Raw genomic sequence first — 27,313 nt, forward strand, 5'->3', positions numbered from 1 at the left:
GGTGCTGTCGTTGTCTATGTTGACGGCGTGCGCTGCCATCCCCATGGATGCGGTGGAGGAAAGCCACAGTCTGTTCACCTGTGAGCCCATAACCCTACGCATGTGCCAGGGGCTGCCCTACAACTCCACCTACATGCCCAACATACTGAATCACTACGACCAGCAGACTGCGGCGCTCGCCATGGAGGTAATGTATACCGCTGACCTGTTTAAAGCTCCAGTTTGTGTTCCTGGAAGATGAGACCGTGAGGCAGAGTACAGGTGTTTGCTGATATATGTTGTGCGAATGATCTTCAGTGATGTTCATCAGCACGTTTAGAAACACATTCAGACGGAGCAGTGAGACGTAGTGGGGACTTCTTGAGACCTGACATAATTTACTCATGTCTAAAAAACTAACATGATGAAATGCTAGGAAATTTAAATATGCAACATATAGCGGCCATGAATTAACCTTCTATTATTAGCACCCTGTTTTATTTATTTTTATATGAATTGATCTATTTAAAGCGGTGTCATTTATGACAGGAATAGGTAATTCCCTGATCAAAGTAAATTCAATAATTGCAGTATGTCACACTTGGATACACGCAATTTTTCATAGGTGGTAAAACGTGGAAATTAATTCATAACATATTGTGTCTAACGCAGAAGTGTTGCATCTTGTTTCTGACGCGGTTTCTTTTCCACGCTCTTCCTGTCGCTGACATTTCTAGAGCTCAAACAATTATCCATTTGGTTGATTAGTTCATAATCAAATAATCAAATGATGATAAGCATTTTGATTCATCCGTTGAGTCATTTTTAAACATCTGCTGCTTTCAGCTCCTACAGTATGATGATATAAAACTGTTGGTTGAGCTAAACATCTCGGGATCTGAGAAATTGTGATGTTTTTTCACAGGTTTTTGATATTCCATTGGCTATATTAATAATGGATTGTGAACTTTGAATTGAGATTTGGACTCATTTCAGTTCTAATTTAAGCAGGAATTTTATTTTGAGTTTGCCGGTGTTTTAAATGATTTTTAGTAAAGACATGGATTAGGAACGTGAATAGGTACCAGCCTACATGACAGGCTTACACCTCAACAAAGTTATTCATAAATCCCATTTTGAGAGAAATCATTTCATATTTTGGGCATACCTAGTTATAACCCCTCGATTAGTCGACTAATCGGTCGTTTTGGTCGACTTAGATTTCTTCAGTTTTCTACCGTCCTGGTAAAGACCCAGATGTTTTCAGATGTTTTCATATCACTGTGTCTTCGAGGGGTTAAAAAGATAAACGTGCATTTTCCCCCCAAATACTGTATCTTTTGGAGATGACGTATTATGAGAAATTGGGTACCTTCAATATTTATATATATGTTTTTGAAATGCATCCTTTTCTCCTGTCCCCCCCCCCAACACATACACACACACACACGCACTTTATTCCCCTCAGCGTCCTCTTCTGAGCATTTCCTTCTGGTCCTTTCACTCTTTCTTTACTCTGTTGTCGGTGCCTCACATAGTTGTGACTCTACAGAGGTGATACTGCACAACCCACACATTGTGAGGTCAGGAACGTCTTCCTCACATGCTGATGAAGCTGATGAGTGTGCAGACACCAGCAGCCCATGCAGTGATATCAAAGTGCTCGTCTACTTTCATTTGGCTGCTCTCGCTCCAGGGATTGGGAACGCATTACCAAAACATTAAGCAGAAAATTAACTTTTAATACTTGTCCCGGAGGCACAGTGCATTATTAAATTGTCCTTAACATGGTTTCTGGCCACCGACCGGCATGTTGACTTTGATTCACCACAACATGTAGGCACTCTTCACATTTTACATAAGTGGCTTTTGAGCAGTTAGCTACGTTCAGCCTGGGAGTAAAGAGCCCAGACGGTGGTTCAGATGATGCTCCGGCTCCTGTGTTTAGTCCCCGTTTATCCTTCTACCCCTTAGATCATCTATAGATGTACCAGCCACAGCATCGGACTGTTGTGGCTGTGTTGTCCTCTGTGAAATGACGAGTTCGGCATTTACACACAATCATGGAGCAGATGCATCACCTCGTTAGCTTAATCCCGCCTTTGCAGAGGCTGATCCCTCTGGAAGCTCAATCTATCTAGCAATTACTGGCCAAACTGCACCAAAACATGAGTCTGGCTGCAACATCTGTGTGTGTGTGTGTGTGTGTGTGTGTGTGTGTGTCAGTCCATCCATCTTTATTTACCTCACTTTATTTATTCCCTCCATCACTTTTACCCTGTGACACCCGCTCCTCCCCTCCTCGCCCGGCACAGTGGTGATGTGTGCCCGAGCCCTGGCGACCATCTGTGCCTGCTGCACTGCACTGTACGAGTGAGGGATGGACGGAAAATCCTGGGTTATGTAATCTAGTCCGGACAGGGCCTGGCACACATCATCACATCACAGCATCACATCACAGCATCACAGCATCACATCACAGCATCACAGCATCACATCACAGCATCACATCACAGCATCACATCACAGCATCACATCACAGCATCACAGCATCACATCACAGCATCACATCACAGCATCACATCACAGCATCACATCACAGCATCACATCACAGCATCACAGCATCACATCACAGCATCACATCACAGCATCACATCACAGCATCACATCACAGCATCACATCACAGCATCACAGCACAGCATCACATCACAGCATCACAGCATCACATCACAGCATCACATCACAGCATCACAGCATCACATCACAGCATCACATCACAGCATCACATCACAGCATCACATCACAGCATCACAGCATCACATCACAGCATCACATCACAGCATCACATCACAGCATCACATCACAGCATCACATCACAGCATCACAGCATCACAGCATCACATCACAGCATCACATCACAGCATCACATCACAGCATCACAGCATCACATCACAGCATCACATCACAGCATCACAGCATCACATCACAGCATCACAGCATCACATCACAGCATCACATCACAGCATCACAGCATCACATCACAGCATCACATCACAGCATCACATCACAGCATCACATCACAGCATCACATCACAGCATCACAGCATCACATCACAGCATCACAGCATCACAGCATCACATCACAGCATCACAGCATCACAGCATCACATCACAGCATCACATCACAGCATCACAGCATCACATCACAGCATCACATCACAGCATCACATCACAGCATCACATCACAGCATCACAGCATCACATCACAGCATCACATCACAGCATCACATCACAGCATCACATCACAGCATCACAGCATCACAGCATCACATCACAGCATCACATCACAGCATCACATCACAGCATCACATCACAGCATCACATCACAGCATCACATCACAGCATCACAGCATCACAGCATCACATCACAGCATCACAGCATCACAGCATCACATCACAGCATCACATCACAGCATCACAGCATCACATCACAGCATCACATCACAGCATCACATCACAGCATCACATCACAGCATCACAGCATCACATCACAGCATCACATCACAGCATCACATCACAGCATCACATCACAGCATCACAGCATCACAGCATCACATCACAGCATCACATCACAGCATCACATCACAGCATCACATCACAGCATCACAGCATCACATCACAGCATCACATCACAGCATCACAGCATCACATCACAGCATCACATCACAGCATCACAGCATCACATCACAGCATCACAGCATCACATCACAGCATCACAGCACAGCATCACAGCATCACATCACAGCATCACAGCATCACATCACAGCATCACATCACAGCATCACAGCACAGCATCACAGCATCACATCACAGCATCACATCATCACATCACAGCTGCACTCGCGTTTGGAGAAGATGCAACTGCTCCCACCTCTCCTGCCCGCTCGTACTCACCGTGTCCACATATTCACTCTCATCTCCTGGATTTAGTTTTGACTTTTGATGGATTCTTTAAAGGAAATGCGTTAGAATGTTTAGCGTGTGAATGCGACAGATGTATGTGGTTTAGGTAGAATCGTTTCCTCATTGACGGAGAAGTCGCCGCTGCGTTCGCTCTTTGCGCCTACTCGCAGTGTGTGGGTCGCAGTGAACAGAGAGAGGCACTTCTGTTTCGACGGTGTTCACTTTGATTGGTCATGGATCCACAATTAAGTCTCTTTTAGAGCTCACAAATGGTAGTTGGGTTTTGGACGCAAACCCCAGTAGGTTCCAAACAAGGAGAGACCACGGCTCTGCCTGGCTCTTGTTTTCCAGAGTTTTCCAGATAACTCGCTGTAGATCCAGTTCATGGGAGAATTCAAAGCCGGTAAGATGTCGAGGGCAGCCAAATGAGAATTGACAGTTGATTTTAAAGGGAATTAGGTCCGCTGAATAGCCGTGATAATGATGATGAATGCCCTGCACCGTGGAGAAACTGGGAGTTGGACGAGAACCAACGCCTGCCGTTCTTTCAGTTTTGTTCCAAACCCCCTGAAGTCTGTCTGAGTCCCTTTTCTCCCGTCTCGCTTCTCAAGGTCTTTTCAAGGTTTTAGTGTTTTGGGAAAGTGAGCGCAATTTGTCACAATATCGTTATAAACGTTCTTGTTGCTTTATTTGGTGAGGTTTACCGTAAATATTAGCATGTAGAGATGTTCACTGTAACTCTGCTGTATGAGAGATCATCATCAAACCACAACAACACGTTCACAGGTGATCGTACAAACAGGACTTCCTGTGTCAGTGTTGACCGCCCAATGACCTCCCAGCGGGGGTGGGGCAGCGGTCTCGGGGCTGTGAGACACGGCCTGTTCCTGTGCCACAATGACACTGCGCCACAGAAACAGGAGATAAGAGCGTGGCGGATTTCACTGGCGTTACCAAAAGAAGAGCGATCGGGGCTAAAACCCCCTTTCTTTCGAGAGATGCACACTTTAATGTATGGCAGCGTGGGCTCACCACAGTAAACAGCTGGAATGGTATGAACTATGAACCGTCTTTGGCATTCAAGCGGAGGCCCTTTGGTTCAGTATGATACCAGCATTCTCTAATAGATTTGCTTTTCCTTTAGGGATTTCTTTGGCGGAGGTAAATGTCACGATATTGTTAAAAACATTTCTTTGTCTCGTGAGAAATTATATTTCTAAGAATTGCCGTGTGTTGATTTTAGTTGGCCCTAAAAGAAAGTTCTGCAAAACACAGCATAAAGACTTAAATGAAATGCTAAATCAAATGTTTCATTATTTTTATAGTGGAAATCTGTATTGCCTTATTCTACAGCCAGTTGATGGAAAATGTGTCCTGAGCTTTACAAATGTCCAGAGGAGAGGACTGTGTTTCTATAGAGGGCGGAGGTGATGGAGGAGGGCGGAGGAGACGTGACTGTGGTGGTTAGTGTTGAGATTCTTCAAGGCCAGATATGACAAGCGAAGGTTAATTCAATTTGATTTATTAGCGGGGTTTGTTTACATGAAGCCAAAGCCAAGCCGGCAAACCTTTTTTAATGACTGCAAGATAAAAACGATGAATGTTGGGAATTCAGCCCTAAAATGTCCTATTCTGTCACAATGAGCAGGTTATTCTGCCTCTAGAGCTACAATAGCATCACTGGTAGTAATAGGATGGAATTTAAAAAGTCCTTTCTTGATCTAGATGTTATTTGTGGCGTTTTGTGCCGTGTGAAGGGTGTGCAGGGACACACAGACTGATCAATAGTCTGCTCTGTCCCACTTCCACTCATCTCCTCCATTCAGCTCCTTAAACCAGCCTCTTGTCTCAGCTTTACAATGCATTCAGATAAACTGTGTCATGTTACAGCTGCTGCGTAGAATAACCCAGATACTCCACCCATGCTGTGTGAATGGATTTGTAAAGGAGAGGTGTGTGTGTGTGTGTGTGTGTGTGTGTGTGTGTGTGTGTGTGTGTGTGTGTGTGTGTGTGTGTGTGTGTGTGTGTGTGTGAGAGAGAGTTTCAGTAAAGTGCTGATAACGCTCTCTGATGGCTGCAAGTCTGTTAAAACGGGCTGCAGTGAACTAAAAGGTACAGCATGTAACATGCTCATTGTTTAAAGTAGTGAAGATGTTTCCCGGCTAAGCACACACACACACACACACACACACACACACACAACATGGTCTGATAAATCCTACCCAGCGTGACCCAGGCTGTAAAGGAGCCTCTTGTTTTATTTAATGTCCAACACCGTGTTTATTGGCAGTGGACTGAAAGAGAGGCACATCCAGAGAGCAAGTCGCTGGTCCACAACAACCTTTCTGTGAGTGTGTGTGTGTGTGTGTGTGTGTGTGTGTGTGTGTGTGTGAGTGAGTGTGTGTGTGTGTGTGTGTGTGTGTGTGTGTGTGTGAGTGAGTGAGTGAGTGAGTGAGTGTGTGTGTGTGAGTGTGCCTACATGGACATTGCACACTGTCAGAGCACAAGGTTTTCAAACATTTCTTAGCGGTGAATGACACGGTTGACTCAGTCGACCCATCCCTCTGTCTCTCTCCCTCTCTCTCTCTCCCTCTCTGTCTCTCTGTCTCTGTCTCTGTCTCTCACTCTGTCTCGCTCTCTGTCTCTCTCTCTTTCTGTCTCTGTCTCTCTGGCTCTCTCTTTGTCTCGCTCTCTCTGTCTCTCTCTGTCTCGCTCTCTGTCTCTCTCTCTCTCTCTGTGTCTCTCTCAACCCCCCCCCCCCTCCTCCCATCTCTTTTGTCCTCCCCATCCCCCTGCGCAGGGCTCTCCCGTTGCCCAGGGAACAGTCCCAATTGTGCTGTTAACAAAGGGAGCGGAGACTTTCTTGCCTCCCGGGAGGTGGTCCCCTCCGCCCCGCACCCTGACCTCCTCGAACCCTGCTCTCCTTCCTCCTCCTCCTCCTCCTCCCCCCCCCTGGTGATGCATCACTCGTTGTCATGGCGCTGAGCTTGGAAATTTGGAGAATTGGAATGGCAGCAGAGGAGAAAGGGGGAGAGAAAATGCAGGAGGGAGGGTGTGTGTGTGTGTGTGTGGGGGGGGTGTATTTCAAAAAGAACAAATCCACACAGACCAGTTGGCCACGGTGGGCTTCTTTGTCAGCAATTCATCAGTCACCGCATCTTAGCAGCAGCCTCTGAGCCTTCATTAAAAGATGACTTCAGCATCAGCACGCTACACACAGCCAGCCTCTGGCTTCATTGGACGAGGCCATGTTAATATTTCATATCACGGCTATCTTGATCTGATTGAAAACTTGCTGGATAATCTCAGATATTCATGGAGGGGAAACTGCGGTCAAGGCTGTTTGTCTCAGCTCTTCACAGGCAGACTGGTTTTCTCCTAACGATGCAGAAATATGCACACTACAGAACTGCATCTTCAGCTCCGGATCATCAAGACGTCTTTCTCACAGAAGACAAATGTCCCAGCAGTAAAAGCTCTGGTGTGCATGATGACGGTCCTGGTACTGTCCCGGCTGTCATGGCTGACTGAGCCATGGCTCTCCTGCTCAGGCCCGTCTGGGCTCTGACTTTGGCTGTCGTTGGTTTTTCTTCACTTTAGTCTTCCTCGTCTCTTGACTTTTATGTTGTCTACTTATGTATTTTTGGTTATTTATGGAGATTTGGTCTTGAGTGTTTCAAACATTTAGAGTTGGCGTGTGAAAGCTTTCAGGAAACACTTCTCACTCCTGCAGCACTGGAAAACCTCCCTCTCTGCTTGTTGTGATGATCTATGATAGATATAGACAGTATCTCACAGCACTATTTCATTTGAGCAAATTGAATTCCAGAATATAAATATATCTCCATCGACAGGTAGTGAACACAGCAGCAGTGAACGAGCTGACTGACTGTGTGAGCTGCATTTTATTCCACTTTCACAGATCCAAAAATCCCCGAACAAACTCATGAATACGTAATGACTGTGGTGCGGGGATTGAAGGTGAAATAACATTAGCACCCCCCCCCCCCCTTCACCCCAAGGCCTGCACCAGAGTCGCGTATTACACGCTCGATTCTCCTTACACGGGCGGCTCTGGGGTGGAAAGCGCCATGACAGACCCCTGGCCATTCATCGGTCCAGTGGTTCACCAGCTGTTCCCCGTGCAGAGTGTGGAGGGTCCGCAGGGCCTCAGATCTTGGTGGTTGGAGCTGTCACGAGCCATATGTCCCATCCACCAGCAGAGTCCTGCCCGCACTGACTCGCATGATGGGTTGGCTGGGATAAAATGGCCGAATAGAGATACTGAAGAGATGGAGGAGGGGAAGGATGCTGGAGGAGTATACAAATAGAAAAAAGGGAAGCATGATGAATAGGAAGAGGGATGACGATGAAGAGAATCACATCGTTTCCCCCAGCAGATCATCACTCCCTGTAGCCTGTATATTTATTCAACCGTTCCCCATGGCATCTCTGTTTGTAGTACAGTGTACATTACAGTGCAATACAGTGCACTACAGTGTAGTACAGTGCACTACAGTGTAGTACAGTGCAGTACAGTGCAGTACAGTGTAGTACAGTGCAGTACAGTGCAGTACAGTGGAGTACAGTGTAGTACAGTGCAGTACAGTGTAGTACAGTGCAGTACAGTGCAGTACAGTGGAGTACAGTGCAGTACAGTGTAGTACAGTGCAGTACAGTGTAGTACAGTGCAGTACAGTGCAGTACAGTGCAGTGGAGTACAGTGCAGTACAGTGTAGTACAGTGTAGTACAGTGCAGTACAGTGCAGTACAGTGTAGTACAGTGCAGTACAGTGTAGTACAGTGCAGTACAGTGTAGTACAGTGCAGTACAGTGTAGTACAGTGCAGTACAGTGCAGTACAGTGTAGTACAGTGCAGTGCAGTACAGTGTAGTACAGTGTAGTACAGTGCAGTACAGTGCAGTACAGTGCAGTACAGTGCACTACAGTGTAGTACAGTGTAGTACAGTGCACTACAGTGTAGTACAGTGCAGTGCAGTGCAGTACAGTGTAGTACAGTGTAGTACAGTGCAGTGCAGTGTAGTACAGTGTAGTACAGTGTAGTACAGTGCAGTACAGTGTAGTACAGTGCAGTACAGTGTAGTACAGTGCACTACAGTGTAGTACAGTGCAGTACAGTGTAGTACAGTGCAGTACAGTGTAGTACAGTGCAGTACAGTGTAGTACAGTGCACTACAGTGTAGTACAGTGTAGTACAGTGCACTACAGTGTAGTACAGTGCAGTGCAGTACAGTGTAGTACAGTGCAGTACAGTGCAGTACAGTGTAGTACAGTGCAGTGCAGTGCAGTACAGTGCAGTACAGTGCAGTACAGTGTAGTACAGTGCAGTACAGTGTAGTACAGTGCACTACAGTGTAGTACAGTGTAGTGCAGTGCACTACAGTGTAGTACAGTGCAGTGCAGTACAGTGGAGTACAGTGCAGTACAGTGTAGTACAGTGCAGTACAGTGCACTACAGTGTAGTACAGTGTAGTACAGTGCAGTACAGTGCAGTACAGTGTAGTACAGTGGAGTACAGTGTAGTACAGTGTAGTACAGTGCAGTACAGTGTAGTACAGTGTAGTACAGTGCACTACAGTGTAGTACAGTGCACTACAGTGCAGTACAGTGTAGTACAGTGCACTACAGTGCAGTACAGTGTAGTACAGTGTAGTACAGTGCACTACAGTGCAGTACAGTGCACTACAGTGCACTACAGTGCAGTACAGTGTAGTACAGTGCACTACAGTGCAGTGCAGTACAGTGCAGTACAGTGCAGTACAGTGTAGTACAGTGCAGTACAGTGTAGTACAGTGGAGTACAGTGCAGTACAGTGTAGTACAGTGTAGTACAGTGCAGTACAGTGCAGTACAGTGCAGTACAGTGTAGTACAGTGCAGTACAGTGTAGTACAGTGTAGCACAGTGCAGTACAGTGTAGTACAGTGCACTACAGTGTAGCACAGTGTAGTACAGTGCACTACAGTGTAGTACAGTGTAGTACAGTGCAGTACAGTGTACTACAGTGCAGTACAGTGTAGTACAGTGCAGTACAGTGTAGTACAGTGTAGTACAGTGCAGTACAGTGTAGTACAGTGCAGTACAGTGTAGTACAGTGCAGTACAGTGCAGTACAGTGCAGTACAGTGTAGTACAGTGCACTACAGTGTAGTACAGTGTAGTACAGTGTATTACAGTGCATTGTGTACTATGGAGCACATCGGTAGCCTGCGGGAGTCAGAGCGGAGTGGAGGAGTGAAGATGCAAGCTCACTTTAGCTGCATTCGATCATGTTTGAGTGGCTCACCGACTCCGATGAGTCCTCGACGTCACAGGAGGCACAGTAGCACTGACGGGGGGGGGGCTTCCTCTCTCTCTGTTTGACCCTGACTCTAGCTGTAATGTGTTAATCTAAAGATACTATTGTGAACGGCATCTCTTTTAATTATCCCATGAAGCCCTTTTAATGCTTTTCCAATAGCAGCCACTTCTCTGTCCATCTGTACCCACAGTACTGAGATCAGGTGTCTCAGTCTGGCTTCTCTGCTCGTACTACAGAGGAGCTTTATTGTTTCTGATTATTTGCTGGTTTTCTAAATCCAAGTCATTTCACACTGGGTCAAACTTTGTGTTGCTTCATGCGCCACTGAGCAACTGTCATAACGGGGCCCGCCTCCAACGCTGTACCCAGTTCCCTTCATCCATCCATGGAAGGATCATTGGTCACACACACCTACACCACGGCCGTAGCAACATGGACTTCAGTGTGATGTCATCACCAGACTGCCAAGAGTATAACTCTGATGCTGAGGTTAGACTCTGTGTGTCACGTTTGGAGAGCTTTAAATAGTCCAGTGTGATTGATGGCGTACATCTGCAGTAATAGACCATCATAACGGATGTGTCAATGCTTTATCAATACCTCACAGCATGAGTCCTCGTGCAGTGGTGCTCAATGAAACGGGATGACTCCATTTGTACAGAAATGACACGACCGACTGCTTGATTGATCTCAGCTGTGACAGGCGTGTGCGGATGAACTGTCCGCTGGGTTAAGACTCGCGTTATGTGAACACCAATCCTCGTCATCACCCATCCATCCCTGATCCCTCACACTGGAGGTGACTAACCAGTGTGATTACTCCACTGAACATGTGTTTGTCTCGCTGGAGAAGTGATATGAACAGACGCTGCATGGATGTGAATGCTTTGTGCTTTAAGGGCCAAGCCTAACACGCATTCTGATCCTTTTTACATGAAGACATCCCATGTGGGTGGCAGGCAAACATGCTGATGTGGCAGACATATGGTGGGTAACGCTTTGCAACAGCTGCTCAAATGTGAATGCAGTTAAGGTGGCGAACAGAGCAGAGCAAAAGTCTCTGAAATGATTTATTTCTGCATTCTGAGCTCAAATGGTCGGACCTGTCTAAAGCTCAGTGCTGTGTAATGTGGATTAAAGAGATGAAGTGTGTTTCCAAATATCCATGTTCAGCCTCAATGACCAGTCGTATAACAGCAGCCTCCAATTCTCATTTCATGTTTACGTTGCTTAATAATCACATTTTGGGATTTATTGTCTGAGACATGTTTTGTATGCTTAAGGACCCAGCTGGGTCAGAACAGAACAGAACTGAGCCTTATATGTTGGATACACTACTGTGTGCTGCTCCTCCTTTGACTCCGTCGTTCTGGTCCGGTTCCTGTTCACGCAGACGTCTTACAAACTAACCAAGAGGAGTAAACTTTATCGGTATTATTAGACTGCAGATCAACTGCATGTTATGAAGAAGGAGTGACCGGTACAGACGGGACTTACAGAGGACGCTCTGCAGTAATGATTCTGGGCTTTTTGACTGCGGCATCACCTTCACACACTTGTTCACAGACTGATGAAGTAACAACGTACACAGAGTCGAGCACATGTTGATGTATATAAGTGGCTTCATACAGATCAATTATTAGATTGATTCCTGAACAGATTTCACGATCAGAAGATTGATTGATTAGTAGTTTAGCTTTTGCAATGATGCTCGATCACGTCTTCTGCTCTCATAAAACCCTGGGACAACCGAACCACCAGAGTCCGGTGGGAAGCAGACCGACCCACCTTTTCAGGCGGTCTTGGTTCTGGTTGTTTGGTGCCCACCAGGGTCGGCTGACCCGAGTCTTAACCAGACCAAAGCTCTGTGAAAGTGTCACTGGTGACTTCACGTATTCCCAACATTCTTCCTTCAACATCCGTTAACGGTTCACGGCTGAACGTGTTTCTGCCACAGAGACAAGTGCTCGTGAATATCCACCCGTCTAACAGACACTGAGACAGACGGCCCCCTGCTGTCCCCCCCTCCCCTCCCCCTGCTTGTCCCTCTGTCTCTAGATGTTGGGGGATGGCGGGTAGCATTAGTCTGACTGGAGGCTTCTCTGCATCACACACCACACCGAGGTGTCCGTGCATACAGACACATGTCTCTTGGACGTGTGGGTGCGTGTATGCTTTCCCTCTCACAGACACACTGTGCATTTGCATGTTAACTTGCCCACAGAAGCTTCCTGCGCTGCCGCCTCTTGGCTCCGTTTATATGCGAGAGGCCATTATGTTGCCGGTACGTGGGTGTGTTAGCATGTAAATAATATACTTCCGTCAGTCCTTTGGCTTATGTGTGTGTGAGTGTGTGCGCGTTGCCGCAGTGTCAGTCAGCCACAGCGTGGTCCTCCCTGTAACACAAAGGTCCTGTCAGCGTGTGTGTGTGTGTGTGTGAGAGAGAGGTGGGGGTGGCCCAGTGCCTGTCTGAAGGTTGGAGGGAAGGATGAGAGAGGGGAGAGAGGGGGGGGGGGGGGGGGGGCTAACATCATGGGGTGGAGGGGATTATTAGGAAAGAGGCCAGAGTTGTTTTTGTGGGCTCATCTCCAGAAAGTGTTGGAGTCATGCTCCACTGATCTCTTTGTGCCTCTCTCTGGCCCTCGTTGTGAAGCTGGGGCCACACTCCGGCTGTGTCTTCGTAAACTGTTTCAAATAGAATACGTTTTATTCTTGAGTGCTGTTGTTTTCATTCACACTTGCATTGCTTTGCCCTCCGTCTCCACCTGCAGCCGTTCCATCCCATGGTGAACCTCCAGTGCTCTCCGGAGCTCCGGATGTTCCTGTGTGCGCTCTACGCTCCGGTGTGCACCGAGTACGGTCGGCTGACTCTGCCCTGTCGCCGCCTCTGCCTGCAGGCCAAGAGCGACTGCTACAAACTCATGGACATGTTTGGTGTCAGCTGGCCGCAGGAAATGGACTGCAACAGGTTGGTAGAACAGCAGTGATCCTTCTCCCCCGGGTCAACCTCAGCAGCAACAGCCCGGCTGCGTCAGTGACGTCAGCAGATTGTCTTTGTGAGGAGTCCAGCGAGTGTGTGAAGAGTAACATGTCTGAACCATAGTAATGAAGAGGCTTCGAGGAATACCAGGATCTCCAGAAACTGGTGATCTGATTTTGAAAACTGGCTGCTAAACACTTTGACTTAATTCAACCTCTGTTTGAATCCCAGAGGGTAAACCAGGTAATTGATTCAGTCAATCACACATCAAATTACACACATCAGGAGCAACACACACGTCACACGGACCGGTCCAACACGTGACACAGGACTGCAATGCCAAAAACATCGCATTCACACATCGTCACAATGAGAAGAGATGACGTAAAAAATATGATGCAATCGAGCAAGTACACACACACACACACACACACACACACACACACACACAGGACCAACCAAGAAGGTTGAAAGTGTGAACACCAAAGGGGAGGAGGCTCAGTGGGTCATTTTAAGATTCCAGACATGGTTTAAAAGAATGACTGAAAAACAATCTGCTGAGGAGGATATGACCAGAAGTGAGGTTGAAAGAGCTTATTTGACTTTGATAAAGCTTTGCATTAGAGAGCATCCAGGACGCTGACCAGCAACAGACATCCTCCATCTCTCTCACCACAATGACTCTCAGCCTCCTACTATGTGCCATCATAGGGATACAAACACCTCAAGAACACCTGAGTAAGCAGTATTCAGCTGCTCGGTGATATAAGGCAGTGATAGTGAAACTTAGTAATCGCTCTCTAGAATGGAGTATCTGCTCTCCTGTTTCCTGCACTTCTGTGAGCGCCATAGAACATGTGTTCATCAATCTGAAAGCTGTCCCTGAGATCATCCCGTCTCATCTGCTCTCAGGTTCCCAGACTGTGACGAGTCGTACCCCCGTCCCGTGGACCTGCTGTCCGGCTCGGACACGACTGAATCCCCCGTCTCCGTCCAGCGGGACTACGGCTTCTGGTGTCCGAGAGAACTCAAAATCGAGCCCGAGCTGGGTTACTCCTTCATGGGGGTCCGCGACTGCTCCCCCCCCTGCTCCAACATGTACTTCACGCGGGAGGAGCTAACGTTCGCCCGCTACTTCATCGGGGTGGTGTCCATCGTCTGTCTGTCCGCCACCCTCTTCACCTTCCTGACTTTCCTCATCGACGTGTCGCGCTTCCGCTACCCGGAGCGTCCGATCATATTCTACGCCGTGTGCTACATGATGGTGTCCCTGGTGTTCTTCCTCGGGTTTCTGTTGGAGGACAACGTTTCCTGTAACGCAGCGAGTCCCGGGAGGTTCAGGGCTGCTACAGTGACCCAAGGCTCCCATAATAAGGTCAAAATACATATTTTCCTGACTGTATGTTATTCGGTTTGTCTCCTGCCTAGATATTGATATTGATCCTGCACCTGTACGTTCTCTCTCTGTCCCAGGCCTGCACCCTCCTCTTCATGGTGCTGTACTTCTTCACCATGGCCGGCAGTGTCTGGTGGGTCATTCTGACCATCACCTGGTTCCTGGCGGCTGTTCCCAAGTGGGGCAGTGAGGCAATCGAGAAGAAGGCCCTCCTGTTCCACGCTTGTGCCTGGGGCATCCCCGGCGTCCTCACCGTCACCCTGCTCGCCATGAACAAGATCGAGGGCGACAGCGTCAGCGGGGTGTGCTTCGTGGGGCTGTACAACCTGACGGCCCTGCGCTGGTTCCTGCTGGCTCCGCTGGGATTGGACGTAGTGGTGAGGAAGAGTAGAACAAGAGAACATGTTTGAACTGTGCTGCCTCACCTTGACGGGAGCAGAGAGATAACGAGAAGTGAAGCATAGCATTCAGTGCTAACAGATGCAGCCGGTCGACACTGATCTGCTTTACAGGATCACTGAAAACCATGAAGCCATCCCTCTATCCCGTCCTCCCAGGTTGGCGTGGCACTGCTGCTGGCAGGCATCGCAGCCCTGAACCGAGTCCGCATGGAGATCCCACTGGAGAAGGAGAACCGGGAGAAACTGGTGAAGTTCATGATCCGCATCGGCGTGTTCTCCGTGCTCTACCTGGTCCCTCTGCTGGCCGTCCTGGCCTGCTGCCTCTACGAGAACAGCCACCGGGCCATCTGGGAGACCACCTGGGTCCAGGAGAAGTGCAGAGACTACCACATCCCCTGTCCCTACCAGGTAATGTGCAGAACTCAAGTTGAAGATATGTATGTTTAGTTTCTTTGTTGTAGGATAATAATAGCACAGCTTGTCTGCACGCATATCTGCCATCATCAGATCTCCTCCTCTTCTGTGGAACATGCAGAGAGATGGAGAAGAAGTCACAATCTGTGATTTCTGCTGATGTTTGGCACCATATGGTCATGACACACATTACCACTTATTACACATGCAAACACTATATGTAATTATTGCAATATACCATTTTGCTGTTGTTGAAATATCCCAGAATCCCACTCACTTCAGTTCTATAACCCTACGTTTAGTCCCTTGGAGGTGCTGAGATACTCATAGACGTCCAGCACAGTGTGCACAGATGTTTGTGCACATTACATGTACAACTGGGACTCTTGCAAGGAAGCTAGAAGACAGAGCAGGAGCTAACAGCTGGGAGGAGGCTGACAACTGCCAGATGTGTTTGCACACAGAGACATTAGAGAGCAGGATGCTCAGTGAGAGTGTGTGTCCTGGATATGACCAAACACTGTGCATTCAAACACACACACACACACACACCGTCATATATGAAACAAACGGAGGGAGGGAGGGCGTGCTGCAGGTGTGCAGACTAGGTGTGTGTTGTATTGTTATCAGGCGTTCAGCGCTGTGCTGCAGTAACAGTCTCTCTCTGTCACTGGTATTTATTTCCACTTGATCCGGGTCTCAGTCAGAGACTCTGACTCTCCTGTGTACTTGTTGTGAAATAGGCAGCGACGTCGGGTTCCGTGTCTTCGCACCACTAGACGCTCACTGGAACTCATTCGATGTGTAGAAATGAGCTGAGTTGGCGACCTGAAAGTCGCAGCATTGTGGTGATGTAGAGCTGCAGCTGTGGGCAGAGATGCATGAGCATTGTGTAAGATCAGAGTGGTGCTCTTAATCTGTCACATAAACACTGCATTGTGTGTGTGTGTGCAGTGTGTGTGTGTGTGCTGGAGAGGACGGGTCAGTGGGGTCAAACTGCACCACGTACAGACTGTAGTTACAGCAGATCTGAGCACCGTTCTCCTCCTACTCCGTACACCAGTGCACTGTGGAGATGCCTCTAGGGCCAAAATCACACAAACGTCAACGTAGTTTCCACCCCTCCCCCACTCTGTTCAGATGACAGTACGCACGCGCACGCACGCACGCACGCACGCACACACAGTCAGTAACGTGCATCAGTAGATAGCTTAGACTCAAAGTGCCTCACTATATTTATCTTAAAAGCCTTCCCTGAGGCTCAGACCTCCACTCTGCTAAACACACACACACACACACACACACACACACACACACACACACACACACACACACACACACACACACACACACACACACACACACACACACACACACACACACACACACACACACACACACACACACTGGTGATCGAGCCCTAAGCTCCTGTGCAGCAGCAGAACGTAGTCCATACTGTCTGTAATGAGGACGGTGGTTGTCGTCTCGCGTCTCTCTGCTGAAATGAGTGTGGATCGCTGGGCCTCAGGGCCCACTCATAATGAGCCCACTATGACTCCGTCTGTGTGGGGCTGCGTGATCGTGAGCACATAATGAGACAGAAAGAGAGGAGGAGATCCTGATCCTGGGCTTCAGTGCAGCCAGCAGGCAGCAGCAGCAGTGTGGTGACTCGGCACGTCTTCTCTACTGGAGATGAAAGACGTCACAGTCAGCGTAGAACAGTATCTACACTGTTTGTACATGCAATGCCTTGTTATGATAGTTGCATCCACACTGACCTACATCACCACAAATATGATCTGCACTAGACAGAGACTTTAATATTTATGAAGTGAACATAAACCTAAAACCTGTTAAATGTTAACCTGCAGTGGTAAATACCGTAGAATGACCATGAAAGAGAAGTGAAGACAATAAACACGTAGGAAGCAGCAGGAAGTTTAGTTATCAGCTGTTAGAGTATGTCTGTCAGTGATGGTATAGAGCAGGCACACACACACACACACACCAGAGAATGAGCACAGCCCTGTGCACGTCTGTGCCCTGTAGGTGGAGCGCACCAGCCGTCCTGACCTGGCCTTGTTCCTGATCAAGTACGTGATGATGCTGATCGCGGGCATCCCCTCTGTGTTCTGGGTGGGCAGTAAGAAGACCTGCTTCGAGTGGGCCAGCTTCTTCCACGGCAAGAGACGCAAAGAGTACGTACTGAATGCACACCGACAGCCAACGGGCAGTTCATTCAGCTGCACACATGGCTTCAGATATAGATATATGTGAATTTATATACAGTATATATGAATTTATATACAGTATGTATGAATTTATATACAGTATGTATGAATTTATATACAGTATATATGAATTTATAGGCAGTATATATGAATTTATAGGCAGTATGTATGATTTGACTTCTTTTCTCACTTTTTTAGAATTACGTTTTTATGATATTTCGACATATACTGTGATTGTTTTAATGTCTTTTTTAAACATAGTATACTATGACTTGTTTATGCCTTTTCTTCGACATGCTATAACTTTTTGATGACATTTTGAGACATATTATATACTTTATTCAACAGCAGCACATTACTTTAGCTCACCGTAGGTAATGAAGTGGCTCTGGATCAGTACCTCATACAGTAATATGAGACAAACATGTACTGATGCTGGTCTCTTCTGCTGAGATCAAACACTGTCCTGTACTGCTGGCTGTCTAGTGACAGTCAGTGTGTATACATGCGTGTACATGCGTGTACATCTACGCCCATGTGTGTACATGTACACACATTACGCACATGTACACACATGTACGCACATGTATGTACGCACATGTACACGGATGTACGTACATGTGCGTACATGTACGCACATCCGTGTACGTACGTACGAACATGTACACGGATACACGTACATGTACACGGTACACGTACATGTACACGGTACATGTACGCACATACGTGTACATGTGCGCACATCCGTGTACATGTACGTACATGTACGCACGTACGTACATGTACGCACGTACGTACATGTACGCACATACGTGTACATGTGCGCACATACGTGTACATGTACGTACATACGTGTACATGTACGCACATCCGTGTACATGTACGTACATGTACGCACATCCGTGTACATGTACGTACATGTACGCACATCCGTGTACATGTACGCACATGTACGCACATCCGTGTACATGTACGCACATGTACGCACATCCGTGTACATGTACGTACATGTACGCACATCCGTGTACATGTACGCACATGTACGCACATCCGTGTACATGTACGCACATGTACGCACATCCGTGTACATGTACGTACATGTACGCACATCCGTGTACATGTGCGTACATCTGTGTACATGTACGCACATGTACATAGACGTGTGTACATGTGCGTACATGTACATAGCCGTGTACATGTACATAGGTGTGTACATAGGTGTGTAGAAGTGTGTACATGTGTGTAGAAGTGTATACATGTGTGTAGAAGTGTATACATGTGTGTACATGTACATAGATGTAGATGTGTATACATGTACATAGATGTGTGTACATGTACATAGATGTGTATACATGTACGTACCTGTTTGTACATGTACGTACCTGTGTGTACATGTTCATAGAAGTGTGTACATGTACATAGATGTGTGTACCTGTGTGTACCTGTGTGTACATGTGTGTACATGTACATAGATGTGTGTACATGTACATAGATGTGTGTACATGTACATAGATGTGTGTACCTGTGTGTACATGTACATAGGTGTGTGTACCTGTGTGTACATGTACATAGGTGTGTGTACATGTGTGTACATGTACATAGGTGTGTACATGTACATAGATGTGTATACATGTACATAGATGTGTGTACATAGATGTGTGTACATGTACATAGATGTGTGTACCTGTGTGTACCTGTGTGTACACATGTACATAGATGTGTGTACATGTGTGTACCTGTGTATACATGTACATAGATGTGTGTACATGTACATAGATGTGTGTACATGTGTGTACCTGTGTATACATGTACATAGATGTGTGTACATGTGTGTACATGTGTGTACCTGTGTGTACATGTACATAGATGTGTGTACATGTACATAGATGTGTGTACATGTACATAGATGTGTGTACATGTGTGTACCTGTGTATACATGTACATAGATGTGTATACATGTGTGTACATGTGTGTACCTGTGTATACATGTACATAGATGTGTGTACATGTACATAGATGTGTGTACATGTGTGTACCTGTGTATACATGTACATAGATGTGTGTACATGTGTGTACCTGTGTATACATGTACATAGATGTGTATACACGTACATAGCTGTGTGTACATGTACATAGATGTGTGTACCTGTGTGTACATGTGTGTACCTGTGTGTACATGTACATCGATGTGTGTACATGTGTGTACCTGTGTATACATGTACATAGATGTGTGTACATGTACATAGATGTGTGTACATGTGTGTACCTGTGTATACATGTACATAGATGTGTGTACATGTACATAGATGTGTGTACATGTGTGTACCTGTGTGTACCTGTGTATACATGTACATAGATGTGTGTACATGTACATAGATGTGTGTACGTGTGTACCTGTGTATACATGTACATAGATGTGTGTACATGTGTGTACCTGTGTGTACCTGTGTATACATGTACATAGATGTGTGTACATGTACATAGATGTGTGTACATGTGTGTACCTGTGTGTACCTGTGTATACATGTACATAGATGTGTGTACATGTACATAGATGTGTGTACATGTGTGTACCTGTGTATACATGTACATAGATGTGTGTACATGTACATAGATGTGTGTACGTGTGTACCTGTGTATACATGTACATAGATGTGTGTACATGTGTGTACCTGTGTGTACCCGTGTATACATGTACATAGATGTGTGTACATGTGTGTACCTGTGTGTACCCGTGTATACATGTACATAGATGTGTGTACATGTACATAGATGTGTGTACATGTGTGTACCTGTGTATACATGTACATAGATGTGTGTACATGTGTGTACCTGTGTATACATGTACATAGATGTGTGTACATGTGTGTACCTGTGTATACATGTACATAGATGTGTGTACCTGTGTATACATGTACATAGATGTGTGTACATGTGTGTACCTGTGTATACATGTACATAGATGTGTATACATGTACATAGATGTGTGTACATGGCTTGGTGTTGAACACTGGCCCTTCTCTGCGCTTACTCCCCTCCCCTCCAAACTCAGAGCATTAACCCCCTCTCCCACCGCCTGCTCCATTCTCTTCTACCGCCCCCACCACCTTCCCCCTGTCCCTCCCCTCCCTGTTGCGTCTCTCCCTGCCCTCCCTTGCTCCACTCCCCTCCTGCTCCTCTTGCTCCACTCCCTCCCTGCCCTCCTTCACCTGCTGCAGCGGGATGGTCAACGAGAGCAGACAGGTGCTCCAGGAGCCCGACTTCGCCCAGCTGCTGCTCAGGGACCCCAACGCGCCCATCGTGAGGAAGTCCCAGGGCACGTCCACCCAGGGGACCTCCACCCACGCCTCGTCCACCCACCTGGCCATGTTGGATGAACCGCCCAGCGCCAGCACCAGCCGGGCCGGCTCGGTCCGCAGCGCACGCTCCAAGATGAGCAGCTATCACGGCAGCCTGCAGCGCCCCCAAGACGACAGGTGGGTCTCATGTCCTTCAGAGGTGGTTTGTCTCTGTCCTGCATTGGTCCACAGAGAGCCCGGCTCCTGATGCTGCCGTTTGTCTTTGTCCCAGATATACGGCCTCCAGTTTCCGGGCCACAGACGACCGGCTGCTCTACGGAAGCATGTCTCGCCTCAACGACCAACCGCAGTCCAGACACTGCAGCACCAACCGCCTAGACAGCCTATCACGGCACGGCTCCACCCAACGACTGGAGAGCCAGCACAGCAGCGTCAGGGACCTCACCGGCACCACCCAAGCTGTCCTCGGTGTCCCTGGAAACGGGATACACAGAGTCCTGGAGGAGGACGGAGCTACAGCCTGAAGAGGATCTGCGATGCTTCTGAAGATGGAAGATGTGACTGGAAGGGAGAGGGAAAGATGACTTCTTTCTTTTCCCAGAGAATTAAAGAATGCGTGAGGATCCACAGTAAGCTTGACAAAATGCACAGGAGCAACCACTGTGGAGTCCTCTCCTGTTGAATTTTGGGAGCTCAGCGCTGAGGCACAGTTTAGCTAGAACAGGGCTCCATCCAGCCAGAGCAGGAGGACCGAGTGTGGATCGATGCCTTAAAATGTCCTCTCAGCTTCACTCAACCCACGAGCTGATCCTACGGTCCTGATGACGACCAACACTGGAAAATGACTGTTGGACCTACTTTACTGATCAGTCCAGAAACACTGGACTGTTTGTGACTTGTACTGTACCTTTTTGTATAAAGGGACTGAGTGACGGTTAGCACTCGGGGGGGGGGGGACATTTATTCACACCTGACTTGAAACTCCACATTAGTTCAGAGAACCACCTCTGGGAAGCGCTCTCTACAAATGCTGTTTATGACTCCTGAACTTTACTGTGAAGCATTGTCTTATTCAAAAAAATGTTTTTTTTACATATTGAGGTACTTCATTGCTTTGCTGTGATGTAATAAGAGGAAAAATGTTTGTTTGCCAGAATGCAAGGGCTAAAATACAGGAAAAGCTGAATCCAAACTCCTGCCTTATGACTGATGACCGACCAACTGAGTGGAAAGAAGAGTCAAAGGCTTCTACTTCAACATCTGCCTGTTAGGAGCTGAACAGCTGGCGTTGCTAACACAGTGGGTACGATGTCTGTTCAGTGGCTCTTTGTGTGGACACACCTTCAGTTTGAATAGATAGAGCGTCCTTAAATTAGAATCAGTAGTTTGTCCCGTTTCAAATGTGACCTTACATGTGGCTACTGTCAAATGTTAGACCAACATTTCCTCGAGTGGCAAAAGCTGTATAGATGTAAAAAGGGAACCGTTGTAATAAAGTTTTTGTAAAGAACGGACAGAGACATTCATCAGAAGTAATGACCACACGGCGACACACTGGATTGTATTTGTAACAGCCCTCCGCTTTATTGAAATACATCAGAGTCAGGTTAATATAATGAGTTCTCCACATGAGTGTGGCAGACAGTTCCATACATTATTTTTTGTTTTGACCTTACACCTTAAATATTTTTTTTTTGTGCAAAAAATAATCTACATCACCTGTAGTGGGTTATCCTCAGTAAAACGCCCAAACCGTTCAAAAAGGAGCAAGTCCAAGTAAAACAAACCGAAAAAACAAAAGATTACATCTACAACATGCAAAACTGTACAAATTATTACAAAGCAATCCTAGAAAAAAAGTGTAATATGATATGAAAGAGCAAAATAATATCGAAGGTACTGTAGATAAGACCTCACTGAAATGCAAAGGCGTTTGAATTATTTTTGTATTATTTTCTTCTTAAATGTTACCGCGGTGGCACCTCAGCCATAAGTCACCTTCTTCTTCTTCCCGTCTTCTCCACCGGGTCACATCTACTGCTCACTACAGCCAGACTCATCCCTCTCTCTCTCTCTCTCTCTCTCATATCCATCCATCAAACAGACTCATTTTCATAAAAATGAAAATAATTCATTGGTTCTGACATTTCCTGAGTTTCTCCTCCCCTCTCCTTAAACTGGCATGTCTAGGGTCAGTTTTTCTGTACAATAATGGCCAACAATAAAACACCTGGCTAAAACAGCCCGCCCCCCCATCTAATACATTCTACAGACACTCCAGACTCACTAGCCTTACAAGAGGTGGTTGTTTGTTTGGAATAAAAGCAGCTGCGTCACACTGAGGCGTTCCAAACCTCCCGTCTCTCTGCTTAAAAAATGGAATACTTAAAAAAAAAAAAAGAAGAAAAAAAAAAAGAAAAGAAACTTGGAATGGGTTTTTTAGCACTGTTCAAAACTGGGGAATCGGCAGGAATGAGCACCGACGAACTCGTTTCCCTTTCTGACAAACAAGAATAAAGTGGAGGGTTGTGACCCAGGAATCTGTTGGGCACATGAAGCTCTCAGCCTGTTCCTAAACACAGTACGTGTGCTCAGCTCACAGATAATACCACATTAGAACCACATTGTAGTTAGTGTTCAATGTCGGGACACTTTTCAGCCCCGTGCTTATTGTTCCCTCACAGTTCCACCTCATTCTGCCCTATGAGCGACTCCTCCAGTCAAATGCTTCTTCTGTGGGTGTGTCAGCAGAGGGAGATGAACAGAGGTAAGTGGGTTTGGCTGTGAACGCCCCGCTCTCCTGCCAGGAGCTGCCACACCGTAAAATGCTCTTTCAGAGGCTTTTCCACGCTGCCAAAGAAAAGCCGGCTGGAGGGGTTTAGAGCTCCAGCCCTGTGAGGTCTACAGACAACAGGTCTGAGGTCATCGTATCTGCGCTCTATCAAGACAAAACGGTGCTAACTGTAGTGTTTACATTCTCATTTTAGTGTTGTTCTCGTTAATCAAGAGCTCTTACAAATGTTGCTTTGTAGTGAACAGATCAACCAAAACTTCAGAATATGCAACGGCTGTGAGAAAGACAAAACAGTGTCCAAGTCTCCCTCTTTTTGGTTAAATCACGCTCGGTGGAAGGACTGCTCTCCCCATCCAGGACCACAGCCCATTCACAACACACACACACTGTTGATGAAATGATCAGAGCAGGACAAGGCATCGGCTGCATGAAAACACCACCTCAGTGTGTGTGTGTGATAGTTCACGTGTTCACTCTACAGTACGTCCATCCATACGGGAGGTTTCTTCACTCAAACAGAGTGGGGAAAAAGGGAAAAATCAAAACAAACACACAATGCGTGTCGTACATACGATATAAAACAAACCAATCTAAAATCAATCGGTAAAAAAAGAAAACTGGAAAGTGGTTTAAAATGGCCTTTTTGTGTGAATACAACCCCAAATCACCCGGAAGAAACAAAACATGGAAAATAAAAGCGAAAGAGGATTTTGTGTCTCTCCCGGTTAGTTGGCTATAGTATGTTCCTTATCATATATTACTCTCTACTTTGAACCTATGTACATTATTGTGGTGGAAGCCGCGAGCTGTTCAGTTTGGTTGTACAGCAGAGAGACGTCAGCGCTACGACGGAGGACACGTCCAGGGGCTGCTGGATGATGTAGCACAGAGGAGCTGTGGTGTGATGTCACGCTGCTTGTTGCTGATGGTCAAAATAAAACATTATGAAGTCACTGCACTTAATATCATGAGCAAAAGAAACAACAAAAATCGTTGCTTTCCTTTCTCTTTTTTTTTTACATTTTCAATTTTTGCAGCACCCAAAGAGAAAGCAAAGGAGGGAAGAGAGGAGGGGCTAAGCTCCACCCGTCTGATTCAGGCCATGACGCAAACCAAGCTTTCCTCGTCTAAGATTGATAAATAAATTAAAATTGTCCCCTAAAACCCAGAGGGTCCTATGTACAAGTACAAATCACCTTCTCTCCATATTAATCCTCTTCTCTTTTTGTTGCATCGTGAGGTTTTAGAGTCTAGAGTGAATCTCAACAGGGGCCGAGGACAGAGGAGCCGAGGACAGAGGGGCCGAGGACAGAGGGGCCGAGGACAGAGGGGCCGAGGACAGAGGGGCCGAGGACAGAGGGGCCGAGGACAGAGGGACGACGCTTCGCTTGGTAGCTGAACTGAGCCGAGCCGGGAGCTTCTCTTTCCTGTATCATACGTTCTGAATCCACACATGCACAGCTTCTCTCAAACACACACACTTTGCACCCTCAAACATCAGCGCTCACGTGTACACTACCACTCGTACTTCAGAACCACGGACTCTCTCAGTGTCCTGGAAGTACGACGAGAGACAAACGGAGGTTGTAAAAGTGGGACGAATGTTGGTTGGGAGGTGCAGTTCTCTGGGCAGTGAGGGGGAGTATTCAGAGAGGATGCGAGAGGGGGAGGAGGGTTTTTGGAGTCCTGTGCTGTCGGTCAGATCGGTGGGGTTGTTGGGGGGGGGGGCTGACGGAGGCTCATGTGTCCCAGCCCATGCGGTCTGTGCTCTCCAGGGACAGGGACTTGGCCTTGTGTGGGGAGGCCGGACTGGGAGGGCTGCTGAAGGTGGAACTGTTGGAGGCCGTGGAGTGACGGGGCGAATCCGAATCCTGGAGGAGAAAGAGACAGACAGAGACAGAGACAGAGAGACAGAGACAGAGACAGAGACAGAGACAGAGACAGAGAGAGAGAGAGAGAGAGAGAGAGAGAGAGAGAGAGAGAGAGAGAGAGAGAGAGGTGAAGCAAGTGGGTGAAAAGGGGTAAAAGTGCATAAATAAGATGATGAAAGCAGCAGATTGAAGTCATTGCTCTCCCCCCCCCCCACCCTCATCTTCCACATCATCAGCACATGAACAGCTCAATTGACCAGAAATGATCAGCTGAAGGAAAACAAACATGCAGCCAGGCCAGATGAGGGGGAGGGGGGGGGGGGGGGGGCACATACAGTATGACTGACTTATGTGAGGACATTAAACCAGACAGGATGCTCGCCACTCCTTCCCTCTAAGCTCCACTGCCTCACCTCCACCATCTACGGCTGCAGTAACAACACACCGGAGCTATGAAGCGTCACACACTCACACTGCAAAGTGCTGTCAGCCATCTATTCTCACATCTCACACACAGGAGCCTTTCACAGGTCAATGTAGATGGGCAGCTGTCTGCTCTATGTGTTGAGTGCAGAGGCTGCAGAGGTTGTGTATTGGGAGAAGCACTGCCCATATGAACCAGTCAGCCATTGTCTTTTGAACCAGAGATGCAATCGAATGACATCAATCACTTTGATGTATTTTCCCTTCACAGAAAGAGTGATTTCCTGCAGGGAGCTGAGTGGAGCCCTGAGCACGCTCATTGTTGGGTGTCCGTCTGGCCTAGTTGTGCTCTGAGCCGGACTGCTCGTGGTTAGAAACACGGGGCTGAGTGGAAGCAGACATGCGCTGTGATTCAGCAGCCGATTCAAATCAGAAAAGGGACACATGACCCCGGCCAGGCGAGGGCAGACCGATGCTCGGGTGAAACAGATGCTGCTGAGGTGACGGGGCTGAAATGGAGCAGCGAGAGCCGTGGCAGGGCGGAGGCTCGGCTAACATGTGACGACAGCTTCAAACACACCGCGTGCTGATGCGTTGGTTTGACAGATATTGAAAATGACACAGTGTGTTCTCCGTGTTTGGGTGCAGTCGTGGCAGCTGTTGACATTACCTTCATCTTACTAAGCAGGGTCCTTAAAGCCCTTTTCAGATCGGGGGTCTTCTCCGACGGTGAGACTGCCTGCCACTGCAGAGGAGAGTTCAGAACTCAGCGCCCGGCCCACAGACAACATGCTGGGGCGGGGGAGGCGGAGGGGAGGGGGGGGTGAGGCACAGCTGAGTGGGATGGGGCAAAAATGGAGCTGACAGTGTCCAGGCGTATGGGCCATGAGGATGGGGGAAGGGGAAGGGGGGGGTCACGGGGAGGATGGCAGGCGGTCTGGGTGGATGGGTGGGCGGGAGGTAGAAGTTGCCGCAAGAACTGATGTATTTATCGTTTGATCCATTGTATTTGTAAGGAAATGTATAAAACCGACGGTGCTACGTGAACAGGAAGCGACACAGGAGGACGACTGACGAAACGCCACCTCTGTCTGACTCCACTTACATCTCAGGTGTTCGAGATGGGTTCAAACTGTTCATCAACAGTAGTTCAATTCAGTCGTTTGAGGCAACAACTAGCCCGAGCTAAAGCTGAAGCAGGTACCATTGAGAGGCTATACAGGGGGAGAAGGGAGCCAACC

At 47.4% G+C, this 27,313-nt stretch overlaps 2 protein-coding genes across 6 annotated transcripts in view; one reads left to right on the top strand and one right to left on the bottom strand.

The window, feature by feature from the left end:
• Window positions 1-44: 44 nt before the first annotated feature.
• On the top strand, window positions 45-21,883 carry fzd3a (frizzled class receptor 3a). Its single transcript, XM_079290563.1, is given in 9 exon segments — window positions 45-187; window positions 13,035-13,231; window positions 14,156-14,618; window positions 14,717-15,016; window positions 15,197-15,448; window positions 17,504-17,652; window positions 20,738-20,783; window positions 20,785-21,161; window positions 21,256-21,883. Coding segments are annotated over 9 exon segments (2,124 nt in total). The 5' UTR covers window positions 45-100; the 3' UTR covers window positions 21,509-21,883.
• Window positions 21,884-22,543: 660 nt separating this feature from the next.
• Window positions 22,544-27,313, bottom strand: part of cdc42bpab (CDC42 binding protein kinase alpha (DMPK-like) b) — a 67,729-nt gene continuing 62,959 nt past the window's right edge. For all 5 annotated transcript variants that reach the window (XM_079291311.1, XM_079291312.1, XM_079291310.1 and 2 more), the window contains one exon: window positions 22,544-25,649. In XM_079291311.1, the coding sequence (XP_079147437.1) occupies window positions 25,518-25,649 (132 nt within the window). In that variant the 3' untranslated portion in view covers window positions 22,544-25,517. The remainder of the gene's footprint in view (window positions 25,650-27,313) is intronic.

The sequence above is a fragment of the Melanostigma gelatinosum genome (assembly GCF_949748355.1).
Source record: "Melanostigma gelatinosum genome assembly, chromosome: 19".
NCBI classification, from domain to species: Eukaryota; Metazoa; Chordata; class Actinopteri; order Perciformes; family Zoarcidae; genus Melanostigma; species Melanostigma gelatinosum.